The sequence below is a fragment of the Myotis myotis genome, unplaced genomic scaffold (genome assembly GCF_014108235.1).
Source record: "Myotis myotis isolate mMyoMyo1 unplaced genomic scaffold, mMyoMyo1.p scaffold_m19_p_1, whole genome shotgun sequence".
Taxonomy (NCBI): Eukaryota; Metazoa; Chordata; class Mammalia; order Chiroptera; family Vespertilionidae; genus Myotis; species Myotis myotis.
In genome coordinates, this window is record NW_023416313.1 from 76,171,237 (window position 1) to 76,191,688 (window position 20,452).

Consider the following 20,452-nt stretch of genomic DNA (forward strand, 5'->3'; position numbering starts at 1 on the left):
TAAAATCCTGTTTTTATTTTGCAAAGCTTATAGATCAGTTGTCACTAATAAGATTTGTCTCCCTCCCCCTGCAATTCCATCAAAAGTAAATTTCTGTGAAGTAGTTTGTAATTCTTATATTTAATATATTTTCATCCAGAATTGTTTATTTCCATAGGGACTGCATAGCTTCTATTAGCTGCTGAGTGCTAACTGTGGCAAGTGAAGTAGTTTATTCTGGGAATCTGACTGCATGCTACAAAAAGATTGCATTTTGTTAATATTGGGAGATTCTTGGGTTGTTTCTACCATGTCCTGTGGATTTTACCTTTCAAAAGCATAATGACCTTACTTCCTCCTTTTCTCTTTTACTGTCTTAGTCTAGACCTTCATCTGCATGTTGTTTTTAGTCTCTGTTTCCATTTGGTTTTGCCCCTGTCTGTCACCTGTCTGGCATGCAGCTGCCAGAGTGCTATTTCTAGAACAAATCTGATCATTTCACTTCTGGAATGAAATCCCATGGTGTCTAGTCCTGTCTGTAGAGTGAAATGCGGGGTCAGGCCCTTGTTTTGGCAAACTGTCCACTCTCATCTGGGTTCCTCCTACCTCCCTACTCTCCCTCAAGTCTTTGTTCAAATATTACTCTCAGGTCTTACCTGGCCACCATCTAAATGATCATAATCCCATGCTCACCTGTACCTTCTCTCCATCTTTAGTTTTCCCTCCAGCACTTATCACCTTCTAACATACTGTATACTTTATCAATTTTCTGATGTATTGGAGCTTTCTCCCAGTAGGATGTACTTACTCTCCATCAGGGCAGTCTATGGTATCTTGTTTGTGTCGAGTGTTCCACTTCCTACTCTTTCTCTTCAGTTACCTGTCCTTCTCCCCTCCAAGTTCTTGGTGATTTCTGCATAACCCCGTGGACAGCTGTGGAAGGCAGAGTTTTCCTGAGCATGCCTTCCTCTATCTCCTTCTTTGTCCAGGCCATCTTGTTAGCCCCTGGGGTCAGCGGATGTGGTATCCCTGCCTAGTGATGGAGTGATCCGGAAACTCACCATCACAGTTGGTGTCATTAGGTGGGGTGTGGGTGTTAATGACATCTCAGTGCTCCCTGCGAGCATTCTCTCAGTGGATGCTTGTGGGTTGTTGGGTATTTGGTTGGATGGCCACTTGCTCATCATCAAGTGGTTTCTCTGCAGAGCGCATTGGCGATGCTCCTCAGGTACCAGGGGCCATAGTGACAAACTGGCGAAATCCCAGCATGGGACAGGACACTCTCCAGTCGCCTGGCAGCCTCTCCTGCCACTGTGTGCGGCCCCTTGGGGAGGAAATCGCCCAAAGCAGAGCTGTCTATAAATTTGTGTGTCTATATCGTAATAGGAATGGTGAAGAAATGCTCTTAGGAGCATGCAGTTCTGTCCATTATCCTGTGGGTTGTTTTAGCAAACTGATGTCTGTGGGGTAAAATTAACCAGCCACAATATTCGAACGCTGGGTTTGCCACTGTCCTCCATTGTAAATAGTTTTAGAACCCGTCTGTTCATTAAGTGGGTAGACGGGGGGGGGACGGTCAGAAATGAAAGTTATCGAATGATTCACTAGTGATATGAGCTAACTTTGAATTATTAAAAAAAACAAACCCAGTTTCTATTTTGGCTTACATCATTCTTTTAATTTTGCCAAAACCTCAAAATATTTTTCAGGGAAGTAATCCAAAGAGCACCAAAATGTGCAGTGTGTGTGAGTGTGTGTGTGTTTTATTTTTATTTTTATTATTTTTTTAATATATTTTTTATTGATTAAGATATTACATATGTGTCCTTGTCCCCACGTTACCCTCTACCCCCCCCCCCCCCCCGCTCATGCCCTCTCCCCCCCGTTGTCCATGTCCATTGATTAGGCCTATATGCTTGCATATAAGTCCTTTGGTTGATCTTTCCCCCTTACCCCCACCCTCCCCTACCTTCCCTCCAAGTCCCGACAGTCCAATCAATGCCTCTCTGTCTCTGGATCAGTCCTTGTTCATCAGCTTATGTTGTTCATTATATTCCACAAATGAGTGAGATCATGTGGTATTTATCCGCTCTCCAGTTCCATCCATGCTGTGGCAAATGGTAAGAGTTCCTTTTTCTTCTTCCTCTTCTTAAAGAATACCTTTCAGCATTTCATATAATGCTGGTTTGGTGGTGATGAACTCCTTTAGCTTTTTCTTATCCGTGAAGCTCTTTCTCTGACCTTCTATTCTGAATGATAGCTTTGCTGGATAAAGTAATCTTGGTTGCAGGTTCTTGCTATTCATCACTTTGAATATTTCTTGCCACTCTCTTCTGGCCTGCATGGTTTCTGTTGAGAAATCAGCTGACAGTCGTATGGGTACTCCCTTGTAGGTAACTGACTGTCTTTCTCTTGCTGCTTTTAAGATTCTCTCTTTATCTTTTGCTCTTGGCATTTTAATTATGATGTGTCTTGGTGTGGTCCTCTTTGGATTCCTTTTGTTTGGGGTTCTCTGCGCTTCCTGGACTTGTAAGTCTATTTCTTTGACCAGGTAGGGGAACTTTTCTGTCATTATTTCTTCAAAAAGGTTTTCAATATCTTGCCCTCTCTCTCCTTCTGGTACCCCTATAATTCTGATGTTGGTACGCTTGAAGTTGTCCCAGAGGTTCCTTACACTATCTTCATATTTTTGGAATCTCTTTTCTTTTTTCTTTTTCGGTTGGGTATTTTTTGTTTCTTTGTATTTCAAATCTTTGACTTGATTCTTGGGATCCTCTTGTCTGCTGCTGGATCTCTGTAAATTATTCTTTATTTCAGTCAGTGTATGCTTAATTTCTAGTTGGTCCTTTTTCATGTCCTCCATGGTCTCACTATACTTATTGAGGGATTCATTAAATTTATCGGCGGTTTCCATAAAATTCTTGAAAAACCTTATAAACGTGGCCTTGAACTCTATATCCAATCGTTTGCTTTCCTCTATTTCTGCCATTTGTGACCTGTTTCTTTGTCTCCGCATTTTGGCAGCTTTCCTGTGTTGATAGAGTGGCCCTGCGCGCCAGGTGTCCTGTAGGGCCCAGTAGCTCAGTCTCCCCAGTTACCTGGGGTGGACACTCTTGGTGCACTCTTGGTGCCTTGGTTGTTGTAGAATCACTGGGAGGAATTGACCTCCAGGCCAATTGGCTGTGAGAATCAGCTGTGTCTAAAGTGGGAGAACTTCTGTGCTGAAGACACCCTTCTGGGGCAAGACTTGCTTCAGTGGGGCTTTGGTGCTCACTGAGTCTGCTCCCTGAGTGTGTCCCTTATGGATCTGAGGAGTTGCAGTCTGGTACCCTCCGACCACTGGGTACGGTGGCTCCTGGATCTAAGGAGGTGCTAATTCAGCCTCTGCCTGAGGCCACACAGCAGGAGCCACGAAGAGGCTCAGCTGTGAAGCAATGCAAGCCGCTGCGGGGCCTTGGGCCTTCTCTTGGAAGTTCCGGGTCTGCCTGGCTGGGCTGCAGTTAGGTACATTCACATGGAAAAGCCTCTGCCGCAGCCTGGGTGGGGCGGGGTCTCAGGGAATCAAAGGGCGGATCAGGGAGCTATGGCTGATTCTCCGCCTGGAGTCGCGGGTCTCAGTGACCCGCTAATTGCTGCAAGCACCTCTGAGGGAAAGCCGCCTTCAAGTTTGCCCGCTGCCGGACAGACCAGCTTCTCCCCGTATGAGACCTGGGTCCCCAGAGACTTCCCGGAACCGGAGTTCAGAGCAGTCGGGAGTTTGTGATTCAAAAAGACAGCCGCGTCCTCAGGTGCCACCCCCTTTCCTCGCGGGCGCGAGCCGCCGTACCTCTGCACTTCACCTCCGCAGCGCCTCTGGCTCTCAGCGTGCTTTTCTTTCCTTCTAGTTGTAGAATTTACACTCAGCCAGCCTTTCTGTTGATCTGGATGATGTTTGCTCAGTCCTTTGCAGTAATTTTCAATTGTTGTGGGAGGCGACAATTTCCCGGTGTTTACCTATGCCGCCATCTTTTAAAAAGGGCATGGTCGATTATTGCAGAAAATGTGCAACATGGTGTATTTACTTTTACCTTTTAAAAAAATTTTAAACATATATGTGTATATATATATATATGTTAGTGGCCCAGTGCACGGATTCATGCACATGGAAAGGAAATTAATTAGAAGAAAGATTTGTGTGGTAATTACATTACTGCAAAACATTACATGTCAAAATAGTATATATAATATAGTATTATAAAATTAAAATACAAAATATTTTAATATCGCTATTCTCCATTTCTTTATAATAGAAGTGTCAGAGATGAAAGAAAATTAGTAAAATGTATATGAAAATAATATATACATTGATTTATAAATAAACAATAATAACATGATATAAAAACAACAAAGGCATGATATAAAAATAACAAAAACATGACATAAAAACAACATTGATAAAAACAATGGTTGATAAATTGATTAATAAATAAACAACAACAACATGATATGACGACAACAAAGTGCCAATAGTTGGACTTCAGATACATTCTGGCATTGTGTGCGATTGGTGCCAGCGAGAGCTTTATATGTAGCTCACATGCACTAGTCAATGTTTATTTTTAAATTGCCAGTGCGTGTCATATGTACCAGCTAGTCGGTCAGTCGGATGATCAGACGGACGTATGGTCAATCACTTGGCCTTTTACAGATATAGATATATTTTTATTGTTGACAGTATTGCAGATGTAAGGTCATGTGATACATGTCTTTCTCTGACTGGCTTATTTCACTTAGCATAATAATCTCCAGGTCCTTCCATGCTGTCTCAAAGGGTAAGAGATCCATCTTTTTTATGGCTGCATAGTATTCCACTGTGTGAATGTATTCACACAATATATTCCACAGCTTTTTTATCCATTCATCTACTGACGGGCACTTGGGCTGTTTCCAAATCTTAGCTATTGTAAATAATACTGCTATGAATATAGGAGTGCATATATTCTTTGTGATTGGTGTTCCAAGATTGTTAGGGTATATTTCCAGAAGTGGGATCACTGGATCAAATGACAGTTTCATTTTTCATTTTTTGGGGAAACTCCATGCTGTTTTCCATAATGGCTGCACCAGTCTGCATTCCCACCAGCAGTGTACAAGGGTTCCCTTTTCTCCACATCCTCGCCAGCACTTGTTTGTTGACTTATTGGTGATAGTCAGTTGGACAAGTGTGAGGTGATATCTCATTGTAATTTTAATTTGCATTTTTTGATGATTAGTGACATTGAGCATTTTTTCATATGTCTATTGGCCATTTGTATGTCCTCTTTGGAGAAGTGTCTATGTCCTCAGCCCCCCCCCCCTTTTTTTTATTGGATTGTATGTCTTCCTTTTGTTGAGTTATATAAGTTCTTTATATATTTTGGAAATTAACCGCTTATCAGGTGTATCGGGCATGGTATTCTTAAAAGATACTTTACCAGTATGTGTGTGACAAAATATCCTGTTTATGTAGCTATCGATGTACTATTCTTTTCCTTCATCTATTTTTGTCCCTTTGCCAATTTCAACTTTTGTCTACATGTGAAATAAAAGTGAACACTGAGTAAATGAAAGATTAAAAACCCCACATCTGGCTTTGTCTAACCACCAGAGCTGTGAATGGCTGACCCTTAGTAATGACTGCACCTGGGTGTTTTATGGGATGTGACATAAGTGAGTTAGATTATAGGATTCTGTGCGTACCGACCGTAGTTTCACCTATTTTACTACCAGTCCTGTCAGAACTCCCAGGCAAGTGTGGAATAGTCATACTGTTATAGGAAAATTCCAATTGGTCACAAAGCTCACATGTACAAGCGTTGACACTTTAACTGGCTTTGGTAACCATTGCCTGGGAGACACCAGACCTCTTGTGTGCGCGGGCGTGTGTGCGTGCGTGTGTGTGTGTGTGTGTGTGTGTGTGTGTGTGTGTGTGCTGAGGCTGAGGCGGGCTTGGCACTTCATAGCATTGAGTGAGGGAGGAGGAAGCAGTTGGGTGGAGAAGTGTCTTGCCAACATTTCCAGGGTTGACTGGGGGTTGAAACGTAGATTCTGTTTGTTGATGAAAAATGTGCCCATTTTAGTGGTGAGGTGATAAGAGCTTGTAGAAAATTGATGGTTTTGCTCAGCTGTGACCTTTGTTGTTGACCTTGTGCAGACGTGTCCCCATTAGTCTTGACTCTTGGTACCTTGTATTATTACTACTTTGCATCCTGCACGTTATAATGAAATAGTAGCAGCTCTGACAGCATGCTGTTAGTTTTGGAAAGTTTAAAAATACGTGAATCTGACTCTTTTTTTCTTTGTCAGTTGCCCTTAGGTAATTCTTTCTGCAGGATGAATTAAGAGAAGATCCTTCTTCCCTAGCAATGGAGAGCAGTTTGCCAGCTACCAATATGCCAGACCCCTCATCTTCTCCCTTGGAGAAACATCCCAGCTCAGCCAATGGGAATGGAGATTTTGATTCAGGTAAGATTCTGTTTTCTAAAGCCATTTGGCCTTTGGATGTATTAACAAGTGTCTTTCTGAAAATGTTCAGGAAACAGTGGGGCAGGGTTTCTCGATCTCACATGTGGTCTGTTCCTAGGCTTTGCTGTCATATTTATAAGCATATAGCAGCTTGAAAGTCAGGCAAAATTTGCTTCAAAATTAATATTAGCTATATACGAGACAGGCAGGCTAGGGTGATAGTGAGGCGCCAAATCACTTCAAAATCTCAATGGCCTAGCAAATAAATGTTCACAATTACTCACAGTCTGTAGTTCAGACAGTTGATGGTGCTCTGTTGCACGGAGTCTCTGCACAGAGCCTGGCAGTGCCATCTCCTCTGCTGCTTCGGGCTTGGTCCTAACGGGAAGCAGAGCTGCAGGGTCTTGAGCCAGTGATTAAATGCTCTAGCTCAGAAGAGACAGGTTTGCTCAGAACCTCTTTTTTAATTTTTATTTTTCAATCACATTTCACATTCAATATTATTTTGTAGTAGTTTCAGGTGTACAGCATATCTATTCGACATTCATATGCTTTACAAAGTGTTCCCCCCAATATTTTTACCCACCTGGCACCATACATACTCAAGTATTATGGACTGTATTTCCAATGCTATAGTTTATATCCCCATGACTATTTCATAACTACCACTTTGTAGTTCTTAATCCCTTCACCTTTACACCCCCCTCCCCCCCTTACCCCCATGCTCAGAACTTGTTGACAGAACCAGTCTAGGGAGGTGTGGAAATCGAATTCTCCAGCATGTGCCCAGAAAGAGAAGACAGCAGGATGTGCCCAAGCACTAGATGCTGCTTCCCAAGACCCTCTCAAAACCTCCAGCATAGCTTTCAGAATAGTGTATAATGTGAAAGAAATTTGGGTGATGTGAATTTAGTAAAGAAATCACAAAACAAACAAAATGAAACCAGCCTTTGGTTGAATTTTGATATTTACCCAATGACTTTGTAAATGCATCTTTTTCTAAATACTGGCATAATAAAGAGTTTATTAATTTTTTTAAAAAGGACTTTAATCCTATATAATAAAGAGGTAATATGCAAATTAACCCTCAGGCCCTCACAAGATGGCTGCTTATGACCAGGCTGGCAGTGGGGTTAGTGAGGGACAACCAAACGACTGAACAGCAGGCTGTGTGGGGTGACCAGGCCGCCAGGGAGGGGGCCATGAGGGGTGACCAGGCCAGCAGAGAGGGGCAGTTGGGGGCGACTAGGCTAGCAGGAGGGGCAGTAAGAGATGACCACACCGGCGGCGGGGGGGAGGGCAGTTAGGGGCAACCAGGCCTGCAGGGAGGGGGTGCAGTTGGTGGTGACCAGGCTGGTGGGGTGGCAGTTAGGGGCAACCAGGCCAGCAGGGGGGTGTGCAGTTGGGGTCAATTAGGCCAGCAGAGGGGGGTAGTTTGGGGCAACCAGACCAGCAGGGGGGGCAGTAAGGGGTGACCAGGCTGGCGGGGGGTGGGCAGTTAGGAGTGACCAGGCCAGCAGGGGGGGCAGTTAGGGTTGATCATGCCAGTATGCAGAGGCAGTGAGAGGTGATCAGGCTGGCAGAGAAGGGCAGTTAGGTGCGACCAGGCAGGCAGGCAGGCAGGTGAGCAATTAGGAGCCAGCAGTCCAGGCTTGTGAGAGGGATGTCCGACTGCCGGTTAAGGCCCGATCGTGGGGATCGGGCCTAAACCGGCAGTCGGACATCCCCCAAGGGGTCCCGGATTGGAGAGGGTGCAGGCTGGGCTGAGGCCTCCCCACCCCGTCCACAAATTCCATGCACCAAGCCTCTGGTATTACATAACAGCAAATTAGATAAGGACAACTTAGCTCTCAGAATCATAGTCAATGCTATGGTGGATTCATGGGCAAAAATGTTGATCATTAATTCAGTGGGAGATTTGACCATTGCCCCAAGAAGGTATGAAATTTGTTTTCACATTTTGGTGAGACCAGTCAATGATGTAATTACAGGCTGTGTGATGTTAATGGGAAGCAGAGCAGCAGGGTCTTGAATAAGTGATTAAATGCTCTAGTTCAGAAGAGACAGGTCCCATTGAATTTACTAGATTATGTTTCTCAAATTATATCTTTATCTGGAGAAAATCTGGAAACCCCTAAAATAATTGCCTGAAAGATGTTAGTATCTGTTTCAAAATTAGCTCATTCTTCACCTTTCGGTTTCTTTCTACATAAAGCAGGAGCGGGAAAAAGCCTAAAAGCAGAGTCAAATCTTTTTCTCCCAGTGGAAACATGGAAATTCTTTTTCTGAGAGAGCACAGTCCCATAGACTGAATGTTCACCCTAGTTATTCTACTTTTATTTAAGTACAAACATGCCTTTCAAAAAGTCTTTGTTATGCTTGCTGAGTGAGGTTATTTTTCCACTTTAGAGTCCCTGATTTTCACCATATTTTTGTTGTACACACATCTGACACCTATGACTGCATCATTTTTACTGGTATGTTTTCAAAACTGTCTAAACGGCAACTGTGTGTTGACTTTTCATTTTTAGGCACCTGCAGTAGATTCTGAAACTTATTAAAAATACAGTGTCAGGAAAATTATTCGTACTGAATTTTCTTGTGGGTCATCCCATTAATGGGGAGGTGTGAGCACCAGAATCCTGTCATTGGCTGGGCTGTGCCACACCAAATGCCCACTTCTTGGTTAGTTCCTTGCTCTTGTGTGGTGGGGGGCCTGAATCATCTACGAGGTTAAGATCTTCACTAGAACTAATAGTCCTAAATAGCTCTAAATGATCTTCACATTTTCCAGATATTGGCTCTGACTCCCTCTTCCCCTCCTAATATGGCTAATCTGTTCTTTCTCCTTGAAATTTCCATTTATACTGGTGTGGTGAGGAGACTTTTAGATGGTGCCCAAAAGACAGACTTTCCTAAAGAAGAAACCATTTTTTTTTTTAAGAGAAAACCAATTTAAAGCAGGATCTAAACCTTTGTAGAGAGCAGAGGCTAACTTTTAGAAACTCGGATCTAGTTTTGAACATTTAGACTCTTAAGAACATACCCAAGTAGAAGCTGTCAAGTGATTTATTTTCCCAAGTAATTTATTTTCCCTTTTCACCTGTTACTACATAAAAATATCTTGCTGTCTGCCATCAGTTGTGTGGATGTTGGTTCTGGGACCAACTGTGACATGCTTAGGGCTGGATGATGTCTTGGTCTTTTTCCTGGAAGTGTTTCAGATGAGATTTCCATGTCAGATGAACAGAAAGCAAACTGAACTCTCTTCACCTGCCTGTCAGTTGACTCTCAAATGAGATAAAACAAGTACGTGACCCTGTGCTCATGGCAGCACTCTCTTAAGTGCTTCATGCATGTTGCATTAAGTCTTCCATAACCCAGTGAAGTAGCAGATGAAATTAGACAACTAGGCAGAATCACTTGGCTGTTGTGTTCAAGCCTGAGATTTCATCCTGAGGGCTTGGAACCTTGTACTCTGAAACATTGAGCTGTGCCTGCCCTTCAGCCTGCCCTTCAGCACACACACACACACACACACACACACACACACACACACATGCACTTTATGGGACACAGCAACAACTCAGATTCTTTCTTTAAAAAAACACACATGTTTTTATTGATCTTAGAGAAAGAGGAAGGGTGTGGGGGAGGGAGAGAGAGAGGGAAACATCAATGGGAGAGAGAAACATCGATCAGTTGCCTCCTGCACCACCCTGACCAGGGATTGAACCCACAACCTAGGCATGTGCCCTGACCAGGAATCAAACCGGCAACCTTTTGGCGCATGGGACAACACTCAAATCAACTGAGCCAGATGTGCCACGGCTCAGTCTTTCTTGTCCTCTCCACCAGTTGTCTCTCATCCCCTCTCCCCATGTGTTATATGACACCCGACTGCAACTCCCTGACATGTAAGTCCCTACAGCTCTTCTTGGACCAAATTACGGGGCCAAAGGATGGGAGTCCAACCTGGTTGCTTCCCATGTTTTGATCCTGTGTCTTCGGTTGCTCTGTCCCCACGCCCAGCTGCTGCGATCCTTGCATTGATGCTCAGTTCCTCTGAAATGAAAACCATCAGCTTAACGCAGGACTCTGAATTTCATTGGCAGTTTTCTCATGCATAGTTTTGCCTTTTTTCCTAAGGAAAGCTCAGATAGTTGGGGTCAATAACTGACGCTTGAGTCCCAGGGCTGAAATAGCTTAATGTAAAATGACTCCCCCTTCTGGGACACCACTGGGATAAGCAGGGATGAGGACAGAATGGACAGAAACACACAGAAGGATGAGGACTAGAACTGGATTTCTGGAACTCTAGGCTTCTCCAATGGCTGTGATAAAAACAAACAGAACACTCGCTGACATAGTGATAAATAGGTTCCCAGGCATAATTTTTCCAGGATGGCTAAATGTAGTTTCCTGATAAGTCCACAGATAAAGTGGTGGTGTGCATTTACACTGGGCAAGTCTGCGTCAAAAGCATTACTCTGGAAATGTGGGCTTGATTTTTTTGGGGGGGAGGGTGTTAGGTTATATCAACTGGAGTCCCATAAGCTCTTGCATTCAGGGAGGAAATGAACCAACATTCTGAAGAGAGACATTCAGATCTCTGACTCTCCATGCTGGAGAGGAACTAGTTTCATGTGACTCCATTGTATTCCCTTTAAAAAAAATAACAACTCTCTTTAAAATAGTTGTTGCCTCCCCTAAGAGGGGAGATTGGGTCAGTTTTACACGTTTTCTTTTTTCTGGAAAGTCTCTCTGGAAGTCTGGGTAGCTGAGATAGCACGGGGACCTCTGTGTTCAGGTGATGGCGGTCCCCTCCTCCCTGGTTTAGTCCTGTAGCTGAGAACTCCGATCTAGGATTGCGTTGGCCAGTCCTATCTGACTTTCATCCGAATGCAGTGTCTGCTTAATATGTTCACAATGCACCTCTTTTCTATGTGTTCTGATGGTCTGAATGGACTATCAGCAGCTAAAATAACAAAGATGTAATGTCTTTCTTTCTCTTTCCACATTAAAAAAAAAATACCTAGCACACAAGAAGGTGCTCTGTAAGATTCTGTTCATTTCAAACGTGCCAATTCTCCATTTTGTGTTGTTTTTTTACGAGGTAGTGGTTATGGGCTTTCATATCCAGCTTTGCAAAGTTAGCCTTATTTCGTATTGTAAAATTGTACAACCCAAGGTTTGATTACTTAAAGGTGTGTGAGCCGTTCGCGCATTCCATTTTTCACGGTAAAGCAGCTTGCAGTCCGACTTTTAGTAAGGTATTCTTTCTCTGTTTATTATGAAATATTCTGGTCACATAAATAGGTTTCTGTTTTCTAAAGCCGGAGTGCCACTAATGAACGAGGCTGTTTTCTTTTACATTGTGACATTTTCTTAGTAGCTTTTCATAGTCTGTTTTCATTACATCATGGGGCAGTGCCTCCAACTAGATCATTTGCCACGGAGGGAGATTGTCAGTTTCCTTGATAAAATGTTTATGGGTTTAAGAGGTTCATGAATCAGCGGTAAATATTTGCTCTGGGTTTATGAGACCTCCACTCATAAACATCGTGTATGTTTATCTATTGCTCATTGAAATGTCTTTAGAGAATCAGCCTCTTAGGCACATGCCGGGGAGGAAGTGTTACTAAATGACAGATTTGAAAAGGCTGTATTGTGAGGAGCCCTGCATTTTGTATCAGATTTTATTGTTAAAACAACACACTTAAAGTTACCAGTGCTGGGCATAAAGGTTTTTAAAAATATTTTTAATTCCATTCTAAGTCTGACTTTTGGGGTGCTTATTAAAGTTCTTTTTGCATGCATAATTTTATACTTTATTTACTGTACTTTAAAAATCACCTGATGCTGGCCTCTTTATGCCCAGAGTTTTGGGATGTAGGAGCAATAAGGATATGAGTTATACATTAAGCAGTTACGATTTGTCTACACATTTAGGGGCACAAGTAAACTAGGGACTGAAGTAAAACTCAGTTGCACTTGTTGGAAAAACCCATTGAGGACTGAACTGAGATTACTGCCTTTATTAATCAGGAGAAATAGCAGCAACAGGATAGGTGAAATCATTGGCATGTGCCAATCTAGGCAGTGGATCGCAGGGGTGACTGGAGGCTGGAAACCTGGCTGGTGGCTGCAGCTCAGGATCTAGCGCAGGATAGCGGGCTGGGAAAGTCTAGACTCTAGAGGCAGAATGGTTATGTCACTCCTTAAACCCTCTTTTCCAAACCACCTCCTAGATGCTTTCCTCAAACAGGGTAAAAAGTATTGTTTTTTTAGACAGCAGAGAGTGACACCTTTCTTCAGCCCTGTTATTAATGACGCACACTTGGGAGTCACGATGGTACCTCTTCCTCTCTTGGTTAACTTGAATGAATGAATGAATATCTGGGTGAACACGAAAGCATCTACAGTCAAATCTTGGTTCTCGAACATCTCCCATCTGGTGCTCGACCAAGTTAGTTGTTCACAGAAAAAATGTCTCAAACTTTTCGACCTGACAACCCTTTCATGCTAATACCTCAATATGTCAAAAAGTGTCTCTTAGACAACGAAAGAGAGAATGCTCTTGCCCAGGACCGAGTTTTATGCCCATGGCTGCACCCTGGTTCTCTCCTTCTTTACAAGCAGGTCTCAGGGGCTGTGCCCATATGGTTCACCTCTCTGAAGGTAGCTGCTGCCTCTAGCCCTGTGTCTTTCTGTTGTCTGATTTGGCTCTGGAATGTTCAAAGGCTCATCAGTGCAGAAAGACAGAGAGAAGTCAGCCTTAGAGTCTCCATGTGGAGAAGAGGGTGGTGGTGGTGGTGGTGAAAGGAGGTGTCTAATTTGTGATATGGACAGAAGAATGACACAGGAAGGTGCCTTGTAAGAGTTCCATCCTCGAAATCAGATAGCCTACCTTGGACTCATGCCTCCTTGGCTGGACAGCTGTGTGATAGTGGTGGCTCCAGCCTTTCTGGGCCCCGTCAGGGCCTCCGCCATCCTTTCTGTGCAATGAGGCTGTAGTATCCATCTGTCAGGATTCTTGAGATGTAAAGCAATCAGCAGAGAGCTGATGTCCCAATACGGCATGGCTCTTATGTGTAGTCACTTTGTGGAGCTGGAAGGTTGAGCTGAGGCTGGACAGGGTGCAAAGAATAAAGTAGGACAAGTTAGCTATCATCAGGTACAGCACCAGACCACCTGGACAGATACATCGTGCTGCTGTGATGCTCTGGCTAGTGGGTCAAAAGCAATCCTGATAATCAATGTCCAGTGCTGCCTGGGGCAAAATAATTGCGGGCAGAGCTGTTGGGTGGCACCCACATGTGTTTTCTGAATGTGACTGCTTTCCCTTTGGGTTTGCCTTACTGTGTCGAAGTAGCCGGAAACCACCTGGTATCCTTGTTAGCTGGTGGCTGCAGGACCTTCTGGCTTTTTCAGGAAACACACTCCTGATAAAAAGACAGCAAGTCCCTGGGTGAAGCAGACTTTTGGGAGAGATACAAGGGGAGGGTTTTCTTTTCAGATGGCTTTTTATTTTCTTGGACATTTGATTATAAACCACTTGATGGGAGTGAAATTTGAGAAAATAGTTTTAAGGAACTTTGATTCAGTAGACAAAATTGAAGGTAACTGCCTTTCAACTTAGCATGTTCTGACTTTAAAAAAAATTATCCCCTTTTATCATTTTCTGAGATTATGCACTGTATCACAAGAAAATTACTTTTCTTCCAACTTTTAATTTAAAAGTCTTTAGTAGGAACAAGTAGTGATAGATAGCCTCAAGAACAAGGCTTTTCTTTCTTAGACTCTCCCTTTGCCGCATCCCCCTGGCCCACCTGCCAGTATTTGTTCTTGGTCCAGTGAGGTAGCCTCCTGCTAGTAGAAGATACACGGTTGAACATTATTGCAAGAAGAGAGAATCTAAACGTTTGAAGCTCTTACTTAGCTGCATGTATGGACAGCCCTGACTGCTGTTGTTCTTTCCTTAGGATTGTCTTACAAATCAGTTAAAGTAATGGTGACAGCTGATTAGTTCTTTCCATTTGAAATTGTGACATGACATTTATGTTATCTGTATTTCACTTTAAAAATTTTTGAATGAGTTGTGAGAGAGAGAGAGAGAGAGAGAGAGAGAGAGAGGGAGAGAAACATCCATTTGTCATTCCACTTATTTATGCATTCATTGGTTGATTTTTTGCATGAGCCCTGACCGGGGATTGAGCCTGCAATCTTGGCGTATTAGGATGACACCCTAACCCAGTGGTCGGCAAACTGTGGCTCACGAGCCACATGCAGCCCTTTGGCCCCGTGAGCGTGGCTCTTCCACAAAATACCACGTGTGGGTGCGCACGTACAGTGCGATTGAAACTTCGTGGCCCATGCGCAGAAGTTGGTATTTTGTGGAAGAGCCACACTCAAGGGGACAAAGAGCCGCATGTGGCTCGTGAGCCGCAGTTTGCCAACCACTGCCCTAACCAAGTGAGATACCCGTCCAGGGCCTATACATACTTTAAAATGAATGATCTGGTGTTTTTCAGCTATACAGATAATATCTTACATATAGAGTCTTGAATGTTTGGAGAATTACTTGATTTCCTTCAGAGCCAAAATAGGGATCGCTTTAAGAGTCATGTGCATTTGATTGTATTTCTCCTTGATCCTTGTAATGGGAAATCCATGTCCTATTGGTTCTACTGGCGCACCTGGCCCTGAAAGCCCTGTCACAGCAGCTGGCAGGACAGCGGACCCTGAACTGGGTCTCACAGTTGGTCTGTTTCTGTCCCTAACTTATCCAGTGGCCTCACACACTTGAACAATCCTTCTGGGCTCAGTTGTTTTCCCCTTGAAATGACATCAATGCTTTCTGAAGTCCCGTATGGCACTAACAGTCGATGCTATTATTCCATAATCCCCAGCTGTAGTACGTAGCGGGGGACAAGGGTGCCAGTACTGTAAGTACATCGTAGTACTTACTTAGCACCCCATGGTTTTCTTCACCTTGTCCTCCAATCTCCCCAAAGAATGGAGTGTCCACAGTGGCCAGGATGATACACTAATATGAAACAAGTATGCCGTGAAACAAATCTCATTTCATTTGCCTAAGAGCACTTAATGTTATCCTCGATTTTGTCAGGGTATCCAAGCAGAATTTCTTCCGGGTGTCCTTAGTTTATAAAGTCAGCAAATTGAAGCTTTGAAAATAATTTGATAATATGTTCCAAAACCACTGAATTAGGGATTTTCTAGTCTTCATTGGGGGCCAGTACCTTTCCATTCTTCACTCTACTATTGATATTTTTGTGTTTTTTTTGTTTGTTTGGTTTTTGTCTTTCAATAGAAGAAGGTTCAAGCTTGGAGGAAATTGGCTTTAACTGGGGCGAGTACTTGGAAGAAACGGGTGCCAGTGCAGCTCCTCACACATCGTTCAAACACGTACGTATCCTCCCTTCTCTTTCTGGCCTGCATTGGAGGGTGGGAGGGGAACCTGCAGGAAGATGCCAAACCGATTGGAAGAAAGGGAATGAGGAAAGAAGGGAAATCCAGTCAAGATTTCTTAGAAATACAGAAGAAATGGGGAAGTTCGTTTGCTTAGCTGCAGGTAGGGTTGGCCTGGCTCTTGTGGCTTATCTTATCTAACACAGGGCTGGGCTCAGGGTGGGTGAGAAACGATGTGTGATCTTAACCTTGTCTGTACCTCAGAATGTCAGATTTGACAGACGTGGCCCTTGCACAGGGCCTGAGATGGGTAAGATTGGTTAGAATAAATAAAAGCCAGCAAACTAGGTAAGTATAATATCTTCTCAGGAGGTGTAATGGCTGTGATAGTTTATTTTGGAGTGATGGTTTTTTAAATTTAATTTAAAAATCTTTTTAATTAAGACAGTCAGAGAAAGATAATATCACATGATCACACTCATTTGTGGAATATAATGAACAACATAAGCTGATGAACAAAAATCGAACCAGAGTCATAGAAGCATCGAACAGACTGTCCAACCTATGAGGGAAGGCGGAGGGGTGGGGTGGCCAGGGCGGGAGGGGGGGGGAAAGGGTTGGGGGGCAGGGGGAGGGAGTAAGAGATAAACTAAAGGACCTGTATGCATACATATGAGCATAACCAATGGACACAGACAGGGGGCTGGGGGTGTCGTCCAGGGAGAGGTCAATGGGGGAAAAAGGAGACTTATATAATACTTTAAACAATAAAGAATTTAAATTAAAACAATTCTTTTATTGATTTTAGAGAGCAAGGGAGAGGGATAGAGGGAGAGAAATATCAATCAGCTGCCTCCTGCATGCCCCCTACTAGGGCTCAAGCCCACAGCCCAGGCATGTGCCCTGACCCGGGGCTGAACTGGCAACCTAAGACCTAACTGGCGACCTTTTGGTGCATGGGATGATGCTCAACCAACTGAACCACACTGGCCAGGGCCGCATTGATGTTTTTATTTTGAAAGGACACATAAAAGTTTTATAGTCTTCTGTGGGCAGATTAGTCAAATAAGAGAAAATATCATAAATATTCAGAAAACATTTAGATCAAGCCCCCCCCAAAAATCATTCTTAATAGTGATTCCTTTGAACAATGCAGATAGCTTGCTCAGCAGTGTAAAAGTCCCAGGAAATAAAAAATTGAGCTTTTATCAGGTTTTTGCTTCTACAGAAGATTTTAGCAATATGTTGTGAGCAAGGAAAATACTCAATTTCCAGGACCTACATTTTTTTGGCATTGTTGTTGTTTTACTGGAAAAGAAAATTTAATTCTGAGAAACATCTTTTTCACTGGCCTACCCAGAGCAAAGATCCAGCCTGAGTGTCATTAGCAAATTGGGGCATTTTCTCAACCTGCTCTTGCCTTTGGCTCTCATGCTGAATTAGGAAGCCAGAACTTTGATTCATTATTTTAACGCAACATTTTATCCTTTTTGGAGGTGAAGTGTTCTTTTGAAAAGGAATTTAAGACCTTATTTAATTCGCATGACCTTATAAAAGTAGATTACATTCCTAATTCTCTTTTATACTGACACTCGTAATGTTATAATTACTAGTTTATTATAAATGTAGTTGTGGTTATTCAGTGAAACCAAGAGGTAAATATTAAAACATAACAGAGGTACAACTCACCTGACTTCCGGTTTGGGTATGATCCTGCATAGCTTCTTATGATTCTGGGATGACTTGATTCGGTTGCCTGAGGCAGTTCAGGAGAAAGATACTGACAACTTTCCTTTTCTTCTTTACGGATAAGTTATCAGTGCCTCTCCACGTGGACTAGCTCCTGTTCTCTTTAATCCAGTCAGTTCTCCCACCTCCCTTTTAATCACAACAGTTCAGGAAGCAGAGTGTCCCCAGGCCTATTAAGGAAAAGCAGCAAGGACCCCAGGAATGAGCCATTCGTAATTCCATCGTCTCTTAAGCAGCTGCTACTCAGACACATCAGATGCTTTATCATTGGAATTCCCACAAGGCTGGGAAGCTTTCTTTTGGGGAGGAGGGCTGATAAATATTAATAGACTATAATCCTTCATTAATAAAAATGAAAATCCATCCACGGCTATACAGCTCATGAAGTGGCCACCAGCCACCTGGGAAGACTGTCGTCCAAATTGGGATGTGCTTTAAGTGTAGAAGGCACACGCGGTTTTGGAGGCTTCATTGGAAAAGAAAAATGTAAAAATCTCATTAATCTATTTTATATTGATGACATCTTGAAATGATGACATTTGAGATATGTTGGGTTAAATAACATACATTATTAAAATAAATCTCATCTGTTTTATCTTTTTCTTTTTTTTTTTTAATGTGGCTGCTAGGAAATTCAGGCTCACATTGTATTGCTCTTAGAGAGTGATGTCCTAACGGCAACAGAAATACCATATTTAAGTGCCGTGATTTTAACAGTTCTCGTAATGTTCTGGGTGTATGTATCCAGTATAATAACAGGTTTCCTGTGTTTTTGGTTCCTTAAGGTTGAAATCAGCATTCAGAGCAACTTCCAGCCTGGGATGAAATTGGAAGTGGCCAATAAGAACAACCCAGACACGTACTGGGTGGCCACTGTGATCACCACCTGCGGGCAGCTGCTGCTTCTGCGCTACTGTGGTTATGGGGAGGACCGCCGGGCTGACTTCTGGTGTGATGTGGTGATAGCAGATCTGCACCCCGTGGGGTGGTGCACGCAGAACAACAAGACCCTGATGCCCCCGGATGGTAAGCTCCCAGCTGGCCCAGGATTCAGAGCCTTTGGGTTTACAGGCTGTCCTTATTCATGGTGTTTGCAGGTATAACCTTGCAGAGATTCCATAGTGGATTTAGCGGGAAGGTCTAGCACTTTAAAGATTGCCTCCTGGGTTTCATTAGTTTGAGGGTGCCCGAGTGAGAGGGAACTTGGGTGCGTTCTTGGATGTTAGAGCTGTTCCTGACAGCTGAGCCGATCATGGCCTTTAGGAGACAAAGGGTCTGGAGCCTGATTTTGGAGGTAGGAGAGGAGGCTGAGACTGAGGTTTTGGTTTCCATTGCCGATGGATTATGTTGCATTTCTTTTGCTTTAGAGATTTCACATTTTGAACAGTGTTGTAGAGCATCTGTAGGCTCTCTCTAAGTTTTCATCTTTCTTGTTGTAGGGAGTCTCTCAGGGTGGATGCACGCAGAAACCAAAGAGTAGACATGCAATAAAACAGTGGCAATTTTACCCCCGGTGGGACATATGGCAACGTCAGGAAGCATTTTTGTCTGTGAGAGGGGGAGGAGGAAGGAGCTCTTGGCATCTGGTGGGAGGAAGCTAGGATGCTGCTAAAATATCCTACAATGTAGTGGACAGCACCCCAACGAAGAATTATTGAATTCAAACTCCAATAGTTGAGAAACCCTGCTTTAGAGTGGGCAGCATATTACAAATGCATTAAAGGAGCTCATATGGTCCTGTCAGTGAGAAAAACTGAGTCAGCCAATATTTGAACAACCTATCCTCGATGTTTCATTATATGATGACGGCAGCAGTTATATTTGAAGACTTCTGATGCTATTTCTCAAGTGTAATGTCTTCTTAGTACTTGTCTGCCACTTTTAGCTTTGAATGGATATTTTTATTTCAAAGTGACATCTTAAGTTTTAGAGCTGAATTCCAAGTTCATTGTGTCCACCATATTTAGTTGCTTTCACCATTCAGAGCATTTGAATTTTATCTTCTTACATTCTGATATATTATTTTTTGATAGGTGGGAATGGTCAATGGTTTCTTACTCCCCCTTTTTATGCATAATCGAGAGCCTGATAAATAGTGGGGGTCATAATAAATGCAAGGAGTTTGACTTGCGTTAATGGATATATGTCAGGATTAAAGTTGTTGCCTTGGCCATAGCTAACACCGTGACCTTTTGTTGTCTCAGGAGAAAGAGAGAAAGGCCCTTCTTGCTTTGGGTCTTTGCACCTGCTCTCTCCTGTGCCTACACCTCTTCCTCTTCCAGCTGGCAGCTTATCTTACCACTTCCTCAGGCAACTGTGGTCAAGGACTCCTGTGCCCTTAGTGTTGATCATATTTGGAACTGTGCCTCCCATTGATTTAAAAAAGAGATATAATTCACATACTATCAATTCATCTCTATAAAGCTCAGTGGTTTTTAATATAGTCACCAGGGTGTGCAGCCATTATCACTGTCTAATTCCAAAGCATTCCCATCATCCCCTAAATAAGCCCTGTACCCATTTACAGTCACTCTCACTCACCCCTCCACCCAGGCCCTGGCCCTAATCTACTTTCTGTTTCTGTAGACTTGTTTATTCTGGACATTTCCCATATACGGAATCGTATCGTGTGTGGCCTTTTGTGTTCGGCTTCTTTTACTCAGCATTTTGTATTCAAAGCTCATCCATGCTTAGCACGTATCAGGACTTCATTCCTTTTATAGCTGAATCATATTCCATCATATGGATTGACCACATTTTGTTTAACCATTTGTTAATTGGTGCGCATGTGGGTGCAACTGTTTTTTGA

The 20,452-nt window shown here is 43.1% G+C and overlaps 1 protein-coding gene across 4 annotated transcripts in view; it reads left to right on the top strand.

Annotated features, from left to right (window-relative positions):
* SFMBT2 (Scm like with four mbt domains 2) overlaps positions 1-20,452 on the top strand; it is a 215,115-nt gene that overhangs the window by 25,457 nt on the left and 169,206 nt on the right. For 3 of the 4 annotated variants that reach the window (XM_036341654.1, XM_036341680.1, XM_036341663.1), the window contains exons 2-4: positions 6,304-6,462; positions 15,797-15,891; positions 18,429-18,669. In XM_036341654.1, the coding sequence (XP_036197547.1) occupies positions 6,363-6,462; positions 15,797-15,891; positions 18,429-18,669 (436 nt within the window). In that variant the 5' untranslated portion in view covers positions 6,304-6,362. The remainder of the gene's footprint in view (positions 1-6,303; positions 6,463-15,796; positions 15,892-18,428; positions 18,670-20,452) is intronic. The other variant, XM_036341672.1, reaches the window with a different exon arrangement.